A 16,090-nucleotide genomic window follows, 5' to 3' on the forward strand; every position below is an offset into this window, starting at 1 on the left:
ACTCGAGCACAACGACGACAAAAATTTCTGTCTCTCCCATTTTCGCATTTTTCTGCGTTTCAAACCGCTTCTAGACAAACTTCTTTACATGCATCACAAAGCTAGGAGTGTGCTCTAGCTATTTGTGCAAATAGATTTAAATTATTTATTAAAACAAGTGAGTTATTAGCAGTTGAAAATATTTGACATTTTTCGCAATCACCCGCCTCAGCATGACTGCTCATAAATATTTTCGTGGGGAAGCGAAAACCATCAAGCGTCTGCTTGACTGCCGTCGGCGCGGCGTCTGATGGTATTGGTGCTGCCGTTGTTTTGTTTTTATTTTACTGCCAGTATCGTTGAACGGTAAACAGAAAAAGTCTCATTCTCATGCCTGCCTCGTCTCACTGTCTCGTCCCAACTAAACCCGTTCGCCAGATTTCCTGTAGCAGTATATTTTGCCTAGTGGATCGTAGATGGTCATCATGGTGCGAAAAACTTCTCGCTTTGTGTGGTATTTAGCTTTCGTCCGTCAGCGCATCTTCTCCAAGCCTGCTCCAGTTTATCTTGTACGTGAAGCAATCTGTTTGTGTGCACCACCACATGCCTAGCACTTTTTTCAGTTGCGAGAGTGGACGATAAGTCGAGACTTTACTCAGGATTCAAGTCACCATGGAGGTCCGTCAGAACTGTGGGTGAGTTGGACATCCGATTGCGGATTCCAAATCCTCCTGCCTTATGGACGAACCAGACGGATTTCGCTGGTTCGATTGCTTCTTGCTCTGCTTCAGTACTGGTTTACATATGTGCACCGTACGATCGCTGTGACTGCAGCTGGATGCGTTTTGCTGAAGCGTTCTGCGTTCATGTTCATTACGAACTAGGCAGTCGTCAGTGAGCAGGACGCCCAAAACGTCATCACCTGCATGACGATAGTACTGGGTTCGGGCTGACTCCACGTCCCTTAGGAAAAAAAACATTGACTGTGTTGATCCTCGTTGCGAATGGCGACTTGGTGAACATTTCACATATGTCCCACAAATTGCGAAACGATTTTGCCGGAATCTGTACAGCACGTGCATCAGCGGTTCAAGCAAGTCTGGTCCGGTCAGGAGCGCAAAGTTCAGCGAGGCTCCATTCGACTTAGCAGCCGCGTCCCAGACGTGTCTAATTTAGCCTGGTTTGTTCGGGTTAACAACTGGAAAAACTGGTAAATACCGGACACGTTCGTGGTTTTCTGCTAGTTCTTCGGTGGTTAGTTTACGTGCGTACCTTTTGGTAACGTATTCTGTCAGCTTCTCTTTCACTATCCGAGCTAGTTAAGAGTGCTTCTCCATGCGGCGTTCCAGATGGTTGAAGCGCTCCAATGCCTAAATATCATTTTTCGTCATCGCAAATCGATTTAAACATGTTTTGGAAGATGATTCTTTTTAATTTTTTTTTTTATTCTTTATTATTGTGTTTTTTAACTTAATGTTAGTTCAACACACTAAATTAATGAACGAATGAGAGAGCTGTTAAATTAATTCATACAAGTTACAATCGTGGAGAAACTTGAACAGTGTTTTGATGGTATCCGGATCGTCCCGTAGGACCTCTCCAATATTACCAGCGATGTTGTGGAGTTGACGTTGGCCTTCGTAGATGGGACACACGCAAAGCACATGTTCTACTGTGGCTGGGATGTGGCACACTTCACACTCCTTGCGGAACGGTCCACCTCCCATGTTGTGTGATAGAAGTGTGTGCCCGGTTCGCAATCGAGAGATTACTCTCTGGTCTTTGAGCACTGGCAAATCAGTCCATGGTTCAACCGTGTCTTTTATTTTCCGCAGGAAAGCAGTTCTTGATTGGCTCCATAGGTTACCCCAGTACTGACGGCAGCTGGATTTGATCCATCGTTTAAGGTCCATGAGCGGGATGCTGTCAGTGTGTCGTTCACGGGCGTGACCGGAGCCAGCGAGACGATCGGCTTTTTCATTACCCGGAACACCGCAGTGTCCAGGGATCCACGTGAACACGGTATCAGCTGGAGCGTTCATAAGTATACCCTGGATCCAGGGGTGTGTCGGTGTATCAGATTGAAGCGCCGATATGACGCTCGCAGAATCGGTCAGAACCAGTATCGGGCGGTCAGATGGCGTGGTAGCAGTAAAAAGAGTGGCAAAATGGGCATCTGACATTGGCTTCCAGCTCTCAGCTAGTAAAAGTGTTAGATGTCACATCTGTCCACTCGGGCATAAAATAAAAGGTCCACCTATAACAATTGAAGGACAAGTAATTCCACTTCGTAAGTCGATCCGCATCTTGGGAGTACTGTTGGACCGTACACTGTCGTTTCGTCAACACTTTGAGGCTGTAAAAGCCGCCTGCCGAACGAGGTTAAATCTGATCAAATCCATATCTCGTCCGCATAGATCAAACAATCGGAAAATCCGCTTCCAGGTAGCTCACGCCATCATCGATAGTCGGCTCGTATACGGACTCGAAATTACCAGCATTGCCATCAACAGGTTAATTCAAGTCCTCAGTCCCGTATACAGTTCATATGTTCGACTGATCTCCGGACTGCTACCCTCAACTCCGGCAGAGTCTTCCTGCGTAGAGGCTGGTCTGCTACCGTTCCAGATATTTATCCTCGCAGCTCTTTGCATCAAGAGTGCGACCTTCCCCAGCAAGAACACGAGCGATGACAGAGTCTTTCTTCTCATCGAGGGGAACAGAGCTCTAAACACAGTAGCCAACATGGATCTCCCTCCGGTTGCAAAGCTCCACTGGCTTGGAGACAGGAGTTGGCATTCCGTACCGCCGAAAATTGACAATCGGATAAAAAACAGTTTCTCCGCCGGCTGTAACTCTGCTGCTCTACGAAGGTCGGTCGCTGAACTTTTGCGTGTCTCCTACCCGAACTTTGCTCACCGGTTTTCTGATGGATCGCTCTCCCATCTTGGAGTCGGGATAGGTGTATCAGGCGACATCCCGCCGGTCAGCATGAGTCTTCCCCCACAGTGCTCAGTTTTCTCTTTTTAATTCTCGATTTCGTGAATTTCAGTTTTTGATTTTTCTAATTTTTATTTTTAAACATCCCCACAGTTTTATATTTTTCCTGGAAGCCTATTTGGGGTACGGATTTTTTGAGATGAAAACATTTTGAGATTTTATGATTATTGTTGAAATATTTTTATTTTTATTTTTTTTTTCAATAGAAAATTTTATTTTCCGTGTAATTTTAAGGAAAATAATATATGAGTGTATTCGATTCCCTTAAACTATAAAACTAGGATAGAATGATTCGGTAAAAATAAAAAAAAATCATATTTTAAATATGTTTGTACTGTTCGAACAAGTGATCAGAACCCCGATCTGTGAGATACACACACACTGACGTTTTTATAGCAAAGCCAAATGTAATGAGGTGAAACCGAAATAAAGCTGAGACTGGAGCTCGGTCGATTGTAGACTGTTCGCAAGTAAAGACGAATCTTTTAAAGTTTAAAGTGAATCCGAAAATTTTAAATAATTATTCTAAAAACTCAAAAGTGGCGACGCAAGGAAAAGGATTTAAAAAACTATTGTAGCTTCAAAAAGTGTTTTTTTATATTTTATCTCAGCAGCGGTGCAAGGAAGCGTGCAACATTAGTAGCCCTGTGAGAGATCATCCAGAATTTTAGTGCTTGGTGCGATTTGCATAGCGTGGTCAGTGAGCTAAGGTCTAGCATCTGATGCGTGGATGCATAACACCAGAATTTGGTAAAACTGATACGTTTTTTTTTGCTGTAAGTTAGTGAATATTGAGCTACTGATAAGCTCCATAGAAGGCCATTTTGGCGTCCGTTTTATTAAATTGTGCAATTCAATCCGCCATATTACAATCCGCCAATGAAGTTTTAACAAAGCGGCATTATTTCTTTTAAAAGCAACAATTGGCTTTTGTGTGGAGTGAATAGGTTCAACATCGAGAGCAGTTTCAGTAGCGGTTGGGGAGTCAGTGAGCGAAGTGTGAGGAAGGTGGTACAGTGAGGCACCGACGGCACGAGAGTGAGACGTGCGATTCGTTGGGGTGAGCCGCCGAAAAGTAAAAGTGTGACAAGTGAGCGAAGATATCCGAAAGCGAGGATCAGTTAGCGAAAAAGAGGAGCATCTGCGAGTTAAGCATCAGTGAGCGAAGATAATCCATCGGTGAGCGATCAGTGAGCATCAGAAGCGGAAAGGTTGTGAGCGAAGAAAGTACAGATCAGTGAACAAAGGTATTGAGCATCAGGAAGCGAAGAGATTGAGTGCCAGTAAGCGGAAAGTGTAACCGTGTAACTGTCAGAGAGCGAAGCTTGGTAAATGAGAGTATATCAGCGAGTGAAGAATACATCCGAAGGTGTGAGTACGGTGAGCGCGGAATAATCGTGTTAGTAACGGCGGTGAATTTCAAGGTCTGTTAGAGGAGAGCGGACGCCGGTAAGCAGGTCTGGAGACGTAGCTGTATTGGAGCTGGCTTATCAACACTAGTGCGTCGTTGGATAAGGCACTGTTCACGCTGTCAGCCGGGTAACTACTACGACCAGTAAGCATTTTGGAATTGAAGTAAGTCTCTCTATTTATTTTCTCTATTACGTTCTGTTTCAAGGGCACGTACCAACACACAGAAAAGCTATAGTGTTGCAATCATGTCGTCTTTGATCGGCACTGTGGACCATTACGTACGTGGCTCCAGTTTTAATGATTATATGGAGCGGATGGAAATCTTATATTCTTTAAACAACATTCCAGAAGCTAGTAAGAAAAACCTTTTTATTACTTTGAGTGGCCCTGTAATTTTCGAAGAAGTGAAGTTAATATTTCCGGGTTCTCCCATTGCATCCATTGAATATCAACAAATGATACTTAAATTGAAAGAACGGTTGGATAAGGTAAAGCCTAACATGCTATACAGACACAAATTCAATGCTCGCACACAAGGTGTTGATGAACCGGCTGAAAACTATGTGTTGGCATTGAAATTGTTAGCGAGTCAGTGTGGTTTTGGTGCATACAAAGATGAGGCGGTTAAGGACAAGATTATTTTCGGTTTACGGGATGAAGAATTGAAGCACACACTGTTAATGAAAGATAATATGAAGCTGGAGGAGGTTGAAGAGCTTGTAGTACGTACTGAATTGGCAAAGCTAAGGGCAAAGGAGTGCAAAGAAAGAGATGATATCGTTAGAAGTGTGAATTCGGTAAAGTATCGGTTGGGCAATAGAAACGAATATGATGATATGAGTAGGGATGGTAGGCCGCCGCGCTCGTTTAGTAATCGGTATCGTAGTCGTAGTAGAAGCAAGAGTAGAGAGCGAGATCAGACAAACAATAACAACAAATATGAACGCAGATATTATCGTGACGTAGAGCCTAAAAGGTTTCCAGAACGCCGCAGCTACGGAGACGACAATCCACATGCTAATGTCATATGCAACTATTGCAAAAAGCGAGGACACGTGAAACGAAATTGCTTTAAGCTCAAGAATAGAAAAACTGTGAATTTTGTAGGAGAACAACAAATAGAGAGCTATGATTTCAAGAGATTGAGTGTTAGGGATTCGGAAGATGAAGAAATGGAATACCCGTGTATGATGATATCGGCTAAACAAAGATTCAGCGAACCTTGTCTAGTTAGCGCTTTTGTAGAAAAAGTCCACCTAAAGATGGAAATCGATTGTGGTGCGGCAGTATCGGTGATCAGTTTAACGACATACAAAAAGCATTTTGTTCATATCAGGGCACATAATTGCAGCAGTCGTTTAGTCGTCGTGAACGGGCAACAACTGAGTATATATGGAAAAATTGAAGTTGATGTAACTGCAAATAGCATTCAACACCGTGTCTCCCTAATTATTTTAGACGGTCAAATCAATTTTGTTCCTCTGTTAGGTAGAAACTGGTTAGACATTTTCTATCCTAACTGGAGAGACAATTTTGGAAGTAACCTCAAGGTCAACAATTTGAATGAGAACCAGCAGATACCAGCATTGGGTAATATTGAATCAGATTTAAAAACACGGTTTCCGAAAATTTTTGATGGCGACTTTTCACATCCTATAATAGGGTATGAAGCGGATCTCGTACTTAAAGAGGAAAGACCGGTATTTCGGAAGGCGTATGAGGTGCCCTTCAAACTGAAGGACAAGGTCATTGAACATTTGGATTCATTGGAGAAGCAGAACGTTATAACTCCGATTAAGGAATACATGCAAAGCTCATCGGAATCAATTACGGATAATTCCACCTCGACCAACAAGTACTACGATACGCATACCTATCCAGAGAGACAAACGACGCCGCAGTGAGAGTGACTCAGAAGAAGAATTTTACGGATTCCCAGACGAACCAGACATCCCGGATGTACCAGTTGTACCACACGATGCTCAGACGGAAAATTTGGGTAAACGAGTCAAGTATACAAGACGCAGTCCTATCGCTACTCGCAGCTCGACCCGATCAAAACGTGACCATGTCTAGACAACGACGAACAGACAGTGTTTTCAGTAGCAGTGCAGTACATTCAGTATGTTCACTGAGTCCTGTAAACCGCCCGAAAAAGAAAAAACGTCTTAAAAGTGTCGAAATGAAAGATAAATTTAAATGATTTGTTAAAGTTAAGGTTGATAAGTAATAAGGTTACAAGTGTTTATGAAGTTCAATTGAATTATCGAAATCAAAGCACAAACTAAAAGTTATTGTTCTTAAAACATTTCTGAATTGTTTCATGTAAAGCATGAGTTCGATTAAACAGTTGTCTTAACTAAGATGTCTGATTTCTGTTATGTATAGTAAATACTTTAGGGGGAAGAATTGTACTGTTCGAACAAGTGATCAGAACCCCGATCTGTGAGATACACACACACTGACGTTTTTATAGCAAAGCCAAATGTAATGAGGTGAAACCGAAATAAAGCTGAGACTGGAGCTCGGTCGATTGTAGACTGTTCGCAAGTAAAGACGAATCTTTTAAAGTTTAAAGTGAATCCGAAAATTTTAAATAATTATTCTAAAAACTCAAAAATGTTAATTGTAGCGATTTAATACAACATAAACAATGACTTCTAAAACATCAATTTTTCAATGATTTTTGGAAAATGTAAATACGCTTTAAAATACACCACAAACCATTTTAAGATATACAAAACAGTCCTAAATATCAGCCAAAAATATAAAAAATTTGATTTTCCACGAAACAAAAATTACAAAAATGCTCAAACTATACCCCGTCTAAAGGCGGGGTTGGGTATTAGAGGGTTAATAGCGATTGGTTGGCCGGGTCTTCCTTCGCGACTCTTCCTCACCAGCGTTGCGTGTGCTTGTTTAACTCCGATCAGGAGTTTCGACCGGACATCACGATAGGATTCTACGGGAATTCCCTTCAGGCAGTAGTATTCAGACTGTAGCTGTTGAACATCGAGTGTTTGACTGGGTAGTTGCAACTCTGTAACGGTACGAACGTCTTCAAAACGGAATCGCCTTCCCTTCAGTCCGGAGATTTCAATTTAAATGCAGCGTGACTCGTCTTCCGACCGATGCAAACCGCCAGTCCATTTTAGACAAAGTGGATGGCGTTCTCCGGAAAGGTTCAGTTCCTTAGCCAACTCTTCGTCCATGAGCGTCTTCGAGGATCCGTCACCCAGAAAGGCGTAACAGTATACACAGAGGCGTCGCGTGCCTCGGTTAGCCACATGTGCACTTGCAGATTTTTCATAAATTATGTAGACCCGTTTTTGGGCATCTCAAACCACCCTCCATCCCATTTCCTTACCATTCATAAGTATTTTTAAAGTATTTTTTATGTTTATTTTATTCGGAACAATATATGACTACTTCGGTACTATTAAAATTTGATTCCCCAACCTAATTATTTACCTCCGGGCACATCTTCTAATAAAGTTTCCCCTTTTTAGACATATAAAAGTTCTAGTTTATTTGTGAGCTTAGACTTGTCATTGATCTGGGACAGGCTATATGGCCATAAATAATTTAATCTCAAACTCAATCTAGATTTTAGTTGATTCTCGTAACTTTTTCTACTTATAAACACAGCCACCCTGAAAGCGAATCGACCCGAGCAAAAATCATGCTGAACGGTTTATCCTTTCGTGAATTATAATACCTCAAAGCGAATTCAAACTCATTTTTAAAGATTTAAAGATTTCTGTTTAGGCAATATGCGATCAATCTAAGAACAGTACATTTTGACATATACGTATTTCTAGCATTAGAGTTTAGAATCAGGTAGGTGCATCCACTCACACCGCATTGCTTCGATTCACAGCCTCCTTTGTGTTGCTTCAGGCACTTCTTGCAGACTCTAGCTTCACGAATTGTAGCCCACAGCCCGTCATAAGACAAACGTAGGAACCTTACATTTAGCGAGAAATGCGCAAGTTCCTTTGCAGACGATGCAGGCCTGAGAGTAGACCTTCTTATGTGCCCCTTGTAATGATCAGTTTGGACCAGTCTAACGAAGTTCCCTTTTTATATGATCACTAGAAAGAGAAGCTTTTGAATAAGCTTTTGTGCCTGAATAAAGTAAAACTTAAAGTAAGTGTTGCGCACAATGCATAACCAAAGGCGAATGAACTTCTTTCGAGCGAAAACACTCGGTAATTTATGGAATTTTCCGCGAGTTAATTTGCACCTGGACCTTTGAAATATGTAAAGCGACCAATCGGAAAACTAAGAGCTGTGGAATATGTTTAGATTAATTTGAGTTCGGCAAAGCCGACCAATGGAAATCCAGCTACGAAAACCGAGTACAGAGCGATGTGGAAATTGCGTCGTAATTAAAAGACTCAACCAAATTCTTACGCGTGACTTCATTTTATTCTGGTGGAGTTATTCAAAGCGTTTGGATCATTTTCCGAACAAGAAAAGTTATTTTCTAAAGTGAAGCCAAATTTCAAAAGTGAATCAGTGCTATTGTGATAAATCTGAATTCGAATTTGAATTTACAGAGTTCCGATAGTTTGACCGTTAATTTTTTTCGTGATCCAGTTCATTGTGACTATTCAGGCCTCGTCAAGCCCAGCCAACGTGGGCTGCTAGTTCCGGCTAACGCAAACCCAGAATCGTGCACGCTAGTCCAAGAAGGCACCTAAAAAACCACGTGCTTAGTAGACGATGGTTGTTCCGGCTACGTAGTCCTTCCGACTGGGAGTGACTGTAGGCTGTGGTGGGTGGAAAATTCTTGTCGACTAGTCAAGCTTTGCCGATTCGAGCAGCTCAGACGTGAGCTGGTGCCCGAGCGTTTGCCTGTGGTGGTTCGTCGATTAGTATTCGAGCGGATAGATCGACGACTCGGACTCGTTTCGCCAAAGCGTGCGGCGCAAGAGCGACGCCAACTACTCTCTCGCTCCACCAACCTCCAGGGACGCCTCTACCCTGATGATCGTGCCCACGCGCGAGTCAACCACCTAGGACATTTTTCAAATTGGAATTCTACGCCTCGCCGGTCGTCGAGAGAATCGAGTCTTCGCCGTTGGAGCACATCGCCGACGCAGTTCAAGGTCAGACCCATACATGCTAGCATTTCTAATTGAATGAAGAAATCCGAAAATTGTAATTCTTTAGGATAAGACCTCTCAGTTAAATGCGTGACGTCACTAGGGAAGTTTAGGATTCCTGAATTTTTACAATAAACTTTGAGAGCTTGCATACTTTGAATTGGTCCTATGCAACCAACTCTCTAAATTCATTTTTTTATAATAAATTTCGTTGAATTTTACTTTCTTTTCTTAATTTACTTCTAGTTCAGATAAGAACGACTTCACTATGGTTTCGTCGTTTTGTATTTAGTAGGCCTATTTTTGAATTTATTTGTTCCTTAAGTTTGACCCTTTTCTGCCGCTCAGTTCTTGGTTTATTTTTTTGGTTTAGTTTCCGATCTTTAGTATTTTCCGGTATTTTTCCTGTTCATTTAGTTTGTTTGTCCTTTCGGGTGTGCCATTTTCGTTAGTTTTGTTTCTGCGCTTAACTATTTGCGACCTGCCCTGAGAAGGGTAGTCTCATATCGGGCTTAGACAGAGTAACGGTCCTTCTGAATACGAAGGTGGCGCTTAAGCCGTTGCTTAAGGAGCAGAGTAGAACGTTACACCCTGTAGATCCCCACATAACTTTTGATGATGTTTGCTGGTCTTCTTTCTCCCAGCTCGGTTAATCGGTGTGCATATTCAGGAATGTCTTCGACTTTTTGCGGGTTTCCTGGTTTTTCTGTAGTTCTTGATTCCTGCGTGGCTCGGCAACAAGGCAAGCGTCTTCTGCCATATCGTAAATCCACTTGCTGAAGGTCGCCAGGTTCACCTTCCGTAGGCAGCGAGTATGCCTTGCCCATTCCAACTTCATCGAAGCAGGGAGCTTTTCAATCAGCTCGCCCAGTAACGACGTGTCTCGCATTAGTTCCCTCTGTCCGCACGCATCGATCGTTGCTTCGAGATTTTGAACTGCCAGCGCAAAGTAGATAATTCTGTTGATTGAGTCTGGCTACAGCGGCAGCATAGCAATTATCTTCTCCTTGAGCGAATGAATCACGAAACGTGGTTGCCCAAAATGCAGCACTCTTCACTGCGGCGAAGGCGTCTCCTCTCCAGCAGTTTCTCAGCCAAATCATGGTTCGAATCAATCGTTGGTGTAGCCACACATCCGAGTCGTGCTTTTGTAGGTGGAGAAAATATCGGCCACTTCTCGGGGTTCCCTGTAAAAGGTGGCAGATCCTTCGCAACAACTTAACGAGCTGCGACTTAATTACGGTGTTGCTGCGCGTAACACTTCACTGCATGCTCCTAGCGTCCATCCTCGGTGTAGAGCGCCGAATTGGATTGAATTTCTAATCCGTTTTCTTGAGAGTCGTCTTCGATGTCTTCCTCCGATGAGCTTCTGGTGTCCTCGTCTGCACCTTCGCTTGAGTCCGTGTTCTCTGCATCCGTGTCCGAGTTAACTCCGTCACGCAGCCAATCCTCCACTTTAGAAGCCCCATCTACTTCATTTCATCACCGTCTTCTGTGCCTTCGACCTGATCATCGAGCTCGGCAAGTTCTTGGAGTACACTGTAGTGCTGCTCTATTAACTTCTTCTTATCTTCCAGCGAACCTTCAGCGAAATCTTTGAGCGAGCCTTTCAGCATCTAGTTTTTGCAGTTGGAATTCCAGCTGTGCTCTGGAAGACTTCCGTGAAGTTCCCGATTTCACTAATGCTGCCTGTTCCCGAGAGGGAAACCAGATTTTTATAGCGGCTCAGGTTTTTTGAAGCAACGCTTAAAAATTAAGTGGTTTCCTCTGCCACGACTTCTTTTATCCGATTTACAAATGTGATTGGATTGAACTAGGGGCCGCTACCCTAATTGAAATATGTTGCTTGGATGATAAGGATCCACCGGCACGGTAAGTTTTTTGATAATTTTCCTTATTTTAGGAAACACCAGACCGGTGTGCGGGAAATCAATGATTAATAAACACAGCACTGCGACTTTGGCAACTTCCAACTACTTTCGACTTCAACTAATTATCACATTCGAAATAAACAAGATAAATCTACAGCTTCAAAACTACTTCGACGGTTTCTAATGGCGAAACTGCACTTTTTCCCTTGTTTATTTATCGCTTGTTCTACCAGTTTATCACCCAATTTCATCCCTCTTTACCCTACCACCAGGCTTGATAATCCTCCTCGAAATCAAAAGAGTTTTGCAAAATGCTCTAGAGCGGTGTGTTGCTTTTGCCTCGTCGCGAGGGAGCGAACGAACCCCAAACAGAGAGGCAATAAAAACTGAGTGAGGAAGAGGGGCACGAAAAAAGAGCCGATGATTATTTCGGGTTTTTGAGTGAGATTTTCGCCTCGAGAGTCTTCCTTTGTATGGGAGTGGAACTCGCGAGAGCTTTTTGAGTGTGAGTGGACGTGAGAAACACGACAAGCAATTATAAGTGTTGGATGAACTCCTCGCTGCGCGGCAAGCTCGCGCTCGGTGCAGTTGAGGATTTGCGTTGTGATTTCTGAGTTTTATTTTCACTCCTCAGAAAATCGCCGAAATCGCTTCCTCATTTTCTCGCGAGGGAGTTTCTGTCAAGCCTGCCTACCACTACCAGCGCGCGAGAACTGTCATGCTGCACTTATGCTGCCGCTAGACTGATTCATTTTTAGACCGGCTCAGAAAACTTACTTTATGCGGCTTCGTAACACTGCCTTTATACACTTTGTCGGCTCATCTCCCAGGTGCTTCTGTTGTGATCGATTGTTTCAGACTGTTTGTCCCGCGGGGAAGGGACATAATGTTCCCGACTTTTCGACGACCTACTTTTGACAGAGGGTGCCTTTTTGGTCCCACCGTGTTTGAGAAGGGTATCTTTATTTGGGTTCAACGTTTGGGTTTGCCAAATGAAAAATGAAAATTAAATATCCAACCAATATATGTGTACATATATCGATACTTTTCTTTCTTCCCAGCGGGAGCACTTCTCGTTCCTCGGAACCGGTGCCGTCAGCGCGTCCCGTTGCCGCAGCATGTTCTACACCTGCCTCGGCCGGTTGCTGATGGTGGATCTGTCGGAGGACGTCGAACGTTTCAACACCTTCATGATGCCGCTGACGAACACGATCGAAAACATGGTCATGATGAGTTTTCCCAGCGAGGAAGCCCGAAAGGAGCTGATTGGGCTGTCGCGGGATCTGCGCGGTCTGACGCATGCGTTCAACTCCAAGAACCCGTACATGATGCTGTTCGATTGGATGTGAGTATGACGAATTGAATTCGAATTGTAGAAATTCCCAATCAACAACGAAATTTCAGTAGTAGTAGCAGTAGCAGTAGTATGATCAAAATTGTAAGAAAATAATGTTTATTGTATCTGCAGATATCCGGACTATTCGCCGATTCTGATCCGGGCGGTGGAGCTGTGGGCGCACGATCCGGCCGTAACGACCCCGGTGTTGAAACTGTTCGCCGAGCTGGTGTACAATCGGTCGCAGCGGTTGCAGTTTGACGTTTCTAGTCCCAATGGAATTTTGCTGTTCAGGGAAACTTCCAAACTGATTTGCTGCTACGGTGAGTTCGATGTCTGGAACGCAGTGACAGCAGTGATCACGTATGTTCACGTATGTTTATTTCGTTCTTAAATAGGCGAGCGAATCCTATCGCTGGACGTCCCGAAGGAGCAGATCTACCCGATGAAGCTGAAGGGCTATGCCGTGTGTTTTCAGATGTTGAAGGCCATCCTCAGCGGGAACTACGTCAACTTTGGAGTGTTCAAGCTGTACGGTGACGATGCGTTGGACAACGTGCTAAATATGACCGCCAAGCTGATACTGTCGATCTCCCACGATGATATACTGGTAAGAGAGCTTTGTAATTGTTCGTAAATACCTCCCCTAATGCTAATTCGGTTCTTTTTCCCTTCGGACAGGTTTACCCTAAACTATCTCAAGCATACTACATACTGATTGAGTGTCTAGCTCAGGATCACATCACATACCTGTCCACCTTGGAACCACCCGTATTTCTATACATTCTAGAGAGTATATCGAAGGGTCTGAACGCTTTAGGTGAGATATTTGGGTTCGTGAAATATACATAGTGCTTATTGATGATGCTGTTCTTATTTTCTAGATGTTTTGGTGGGCTCTGGTTGCTGTTCGACGTTAGACTATATCGTGACGTACATTTTCAAACAGTTGCAGCTGAAAGGTAAGACGAATTTGCTTTTAATTAAGATATCAATTTGTTTTTGACCACTCACTCAGGATTCTGAGAAGAATCCTCTCAAAATTCTGAGAAGAATCCTCTCAGGATTCTGAGAATAGTCGTCTCAGGATTCTGAGAAGAATCCTCTTAGGATTCTAACGAAAATCTTTTCAAGATTCTGAGGATCCCCAGGAATCTGAGGAGAATCCTCTCAGGATTCTTAGAGGAATTCTCTCAGGTTTCTGAGAAGAATTCTCTCAGGATTCTGAGAAGAATCCTCTCAGGATTCTGAGAAGAATCCTCTCAGGATTCTGGGAAGAATCCTCTCAGGATTCTGGGAAGAATCCTCTCAGGATTCTGAGAAGAATCCTCTCAGGATTCTGAGAGAAATCCTCTCAGGATTCTGTGGAGAATTCTCTCAGGACACTGAGGAGCAGTCGTCTCAGGATTCTGAGAAGAATCCTCTAAGGATTGTAACGAAAATCTTTTCAAGATTCTGAGGATCTCCAGGATTCTGAGGAAAATCCGCATAGGATTCTGTGCAGAATTCTCTCTGGATTCATTGGAGATTCCTCTCTTAATTCTGTGGATAATTCTCTCAAGATACCGCAAAGAATCCTTTCAGCATTCTGAGGAGAATCCTCTTAGGTTTCTATGGAGAATCCTCTTAGGATTCTGACAAGAAACCTATCAGTATTCCGAGGAGTATTCTCTTAGGATTCTGAGGAGTATCGCGTCAGGATTCTGAGGAGAATCCTCTCAGGATTCTCAGGAGTATTCATTCAGGATTCTAAGGAGAATCCTCAGGATACTTAGGAGTATCCTCTCAGAATTCTGTGGATAATTTTCTCAGCATTCCGGGGAGAATCCTCTCGGAATTACGGAGAGAACCCTCTCGAGCTTCTAAGGAGACTTCTCTCAGAATTGTAAGAAAAATTCTCTCAGGATTCTGAGGAGAAGCCTCTCAGGGTTCTGAGGAGAACTCTTTTTGGATTCTGAGGAGGATCCTTTCAGGATTCTGAGGAGAATCAGAGGAGAAAATTTAAATCAGAGTTCAAATCAAAATCGCAGTTTTATTCACGATCCCGCACTTATACTAACTGCGAAAGTAGTTCAGTGGGGTGGAGAATGCGCATATTATCGTCGAAACACCAAATCGAATTTGTCGCTTGAAGCACATGCGATGGCAGCTGCGAATCATTAAGCCAATTAAGAGTTACAATATGCACTAATCTAAATTGAGTTGCGACATTTCTAAGTAGGTTGAAATCAATGTTTGCACCGCCGGTTCAACCAAAAGCATAATATGTAGCTATATCCAAAATTATGCAATGTTTGCTGTACCTTCAAAGTTACCCGCATTATCAAAGGTACCCCGTTTCACGATACTTTTAAAATTAGTACGAAACGGTGGAATTCAAGAATAAATTTTAAGAAGGAATCGCGAAAAAAAAACTTCACGTAGGTTCCACCGAGATTTGAACTCGGATCGTTGGATTCAGAGTCCAAAGTGCTAACCATTACACCATGGAACCCGTTGTAGAGGTGCGTTCTCAAGCGCCACCAAAAGCCCCCAAGTTGGACATACATCGGCGCAGAAACGGTGCGCTGTTGATATTTCTCTCTCCTGCTCTCTTGCTCGCTTTCTCTCCCTCTCTCACTTATTTCGTTTTGTTTTGATTCTCTCTTGGATGCGCTGTGGTGGTGTAGTGCGGTGTACACCCTAAAATGAAACAACACAGGCTTGTGTACAATGTACACAGATTTGTGTACTACTAGATCAGCCTCCACCCCTGTGTCAAATGTACACAGTCACTTTTCTGGCTCTAGCGCTGGTATGGGAGCAAAGTTCATAACTAATTTTCTCTGAACGATGACATGCATTATCAGGAATCGATCAGTGCAAAAATAATTGTTAATTTTGTTTTCATGCCAGCGCTGGAGCCGGAAAAGTATCTGTGTACATTTGACACAGCGGTGAGGCTGATCTAGTAGTACACAAATCTGTGTAACTTCTGTAACCGTGTAGCATGCTATTTTTAGCTTTCGCTCTTCCACCTTCATACGGCATTTCACACTACCTGCGACCTGCGAGAGAACTTTTATTCACGCGCGCTTTTTTCCTCTTATTTCTCCGAACTTTGCAGAGAAACACATGCTACTGGTAACGACATTCCCGAACAAGAAGCTCCGGCAGAGCGTCCTGCCGGAAAATAACGTGTTCCTGAAGGTGATGGAACTGCACCCGGAGATCCTGCAGAACCTGCTGTCCACCCTGCTGAACATCGTCATGTACGACGACTGCAAGAACCAGTGGTCCATGTCGAGACCGCTGCTGGTGCTGATACTGCTGTACGAGGACTACTTCAGGTGAGTGCGGGATTGAATGATCGTTATGTTAATCATGATGTTTTTTGACCA

At 43.3% G+C, this 16,090-nt stretch overlaps 3 protein-coding genes and 1 non-coding gene across 10 annotated transcripts in view; 3 read left to right on the forward strand and 1 right to left on the reverse strand.

Moving 5' to 3' along the window:
- LOC115259784 (SKI family transcriptional corepressor 2-like) overlaps positions 1–16,090 on the forward strand; it is an 833,559-nt gene that overhangs the window by 32,549 nt on the left and 784,920 nt on the right. The window lies entirely within an intron of this gene.
- Positions 1–16,090, forward strand: part of LOC109411857 (exportin-7) — a 40,850-nt gene that overhangs the window by 6,049 nt on the left and 18,711 nt on the right. For all 3 annotated transcript variants that reach the window (XR_009996464.1, XM_062846560.1, XM_062846561.1), the window contains exons 3-8: positions 12,436–12,719; positions 12,843–13,033; positions 13,109–13,320; positions 13,392–13,530; positions 13,595–13,672; positions 15,817–16,039. Coding sequence is in view for 2 of the 3 variants with exons in the window: in XM_062846560.1 (XP_062702544.1) it covers positions 12,436–12,719; positions 12,843–13,033; positions 13,109–13,320; positions 13,392–13,530; positions 13,595–13,672; positions 15,817–16,039 (1,127 nt within the window). In the remaining variant the exon portion in view is untranslated. The remainder of the gene's footprint in view (positions 1–12,435; positions 12,720–12,842; positions 13,034–13,108; positions 13,321–13,391; positions 13,531–13,594; positions 13,673–15,816; positions 16,040–16,090) is intronic.
- Positions 5,343–6,921, forward strand: LOC134287184 (uncharacterized). Its single transcript, XM_062848849.1, has 2 exons — positions 5,343–5,982; positions 6,055–6,921. Exons 1-2 carry the CDS (start codon positions 5,565–5,567, stop codon positions 6,294–6,296), a joined length of 660 nt encoding a protein of 219 aa, XP_062704833.1. The 5' UTR covers positions 5,343–5,564; the 3' UTR covers positions 6,297–6,921.
- Positions 15,133–15,204, reverse strand: Trnaq-cug (transfer RNA glutamine (anticodon CUG)). Its single transcript has one exon. It is a non-coding gene; the product is annotated as a tRNA-Gln (tRNA).

Source organism: Aedes albopictus, chromosome 1 (genome assembly GCF_035046485.1).
Source record: "Aedes albopictus strain Foshan chromosome 1, AalbF5, whole genome shotgun sequence".
NCBI classification, from domain to species: domain Eukaryota; kingdom Metazoa; phylum Arthropoda; class Insecta; order Diptera; family Culicidae; genus Aedes; species Aedes albopictus.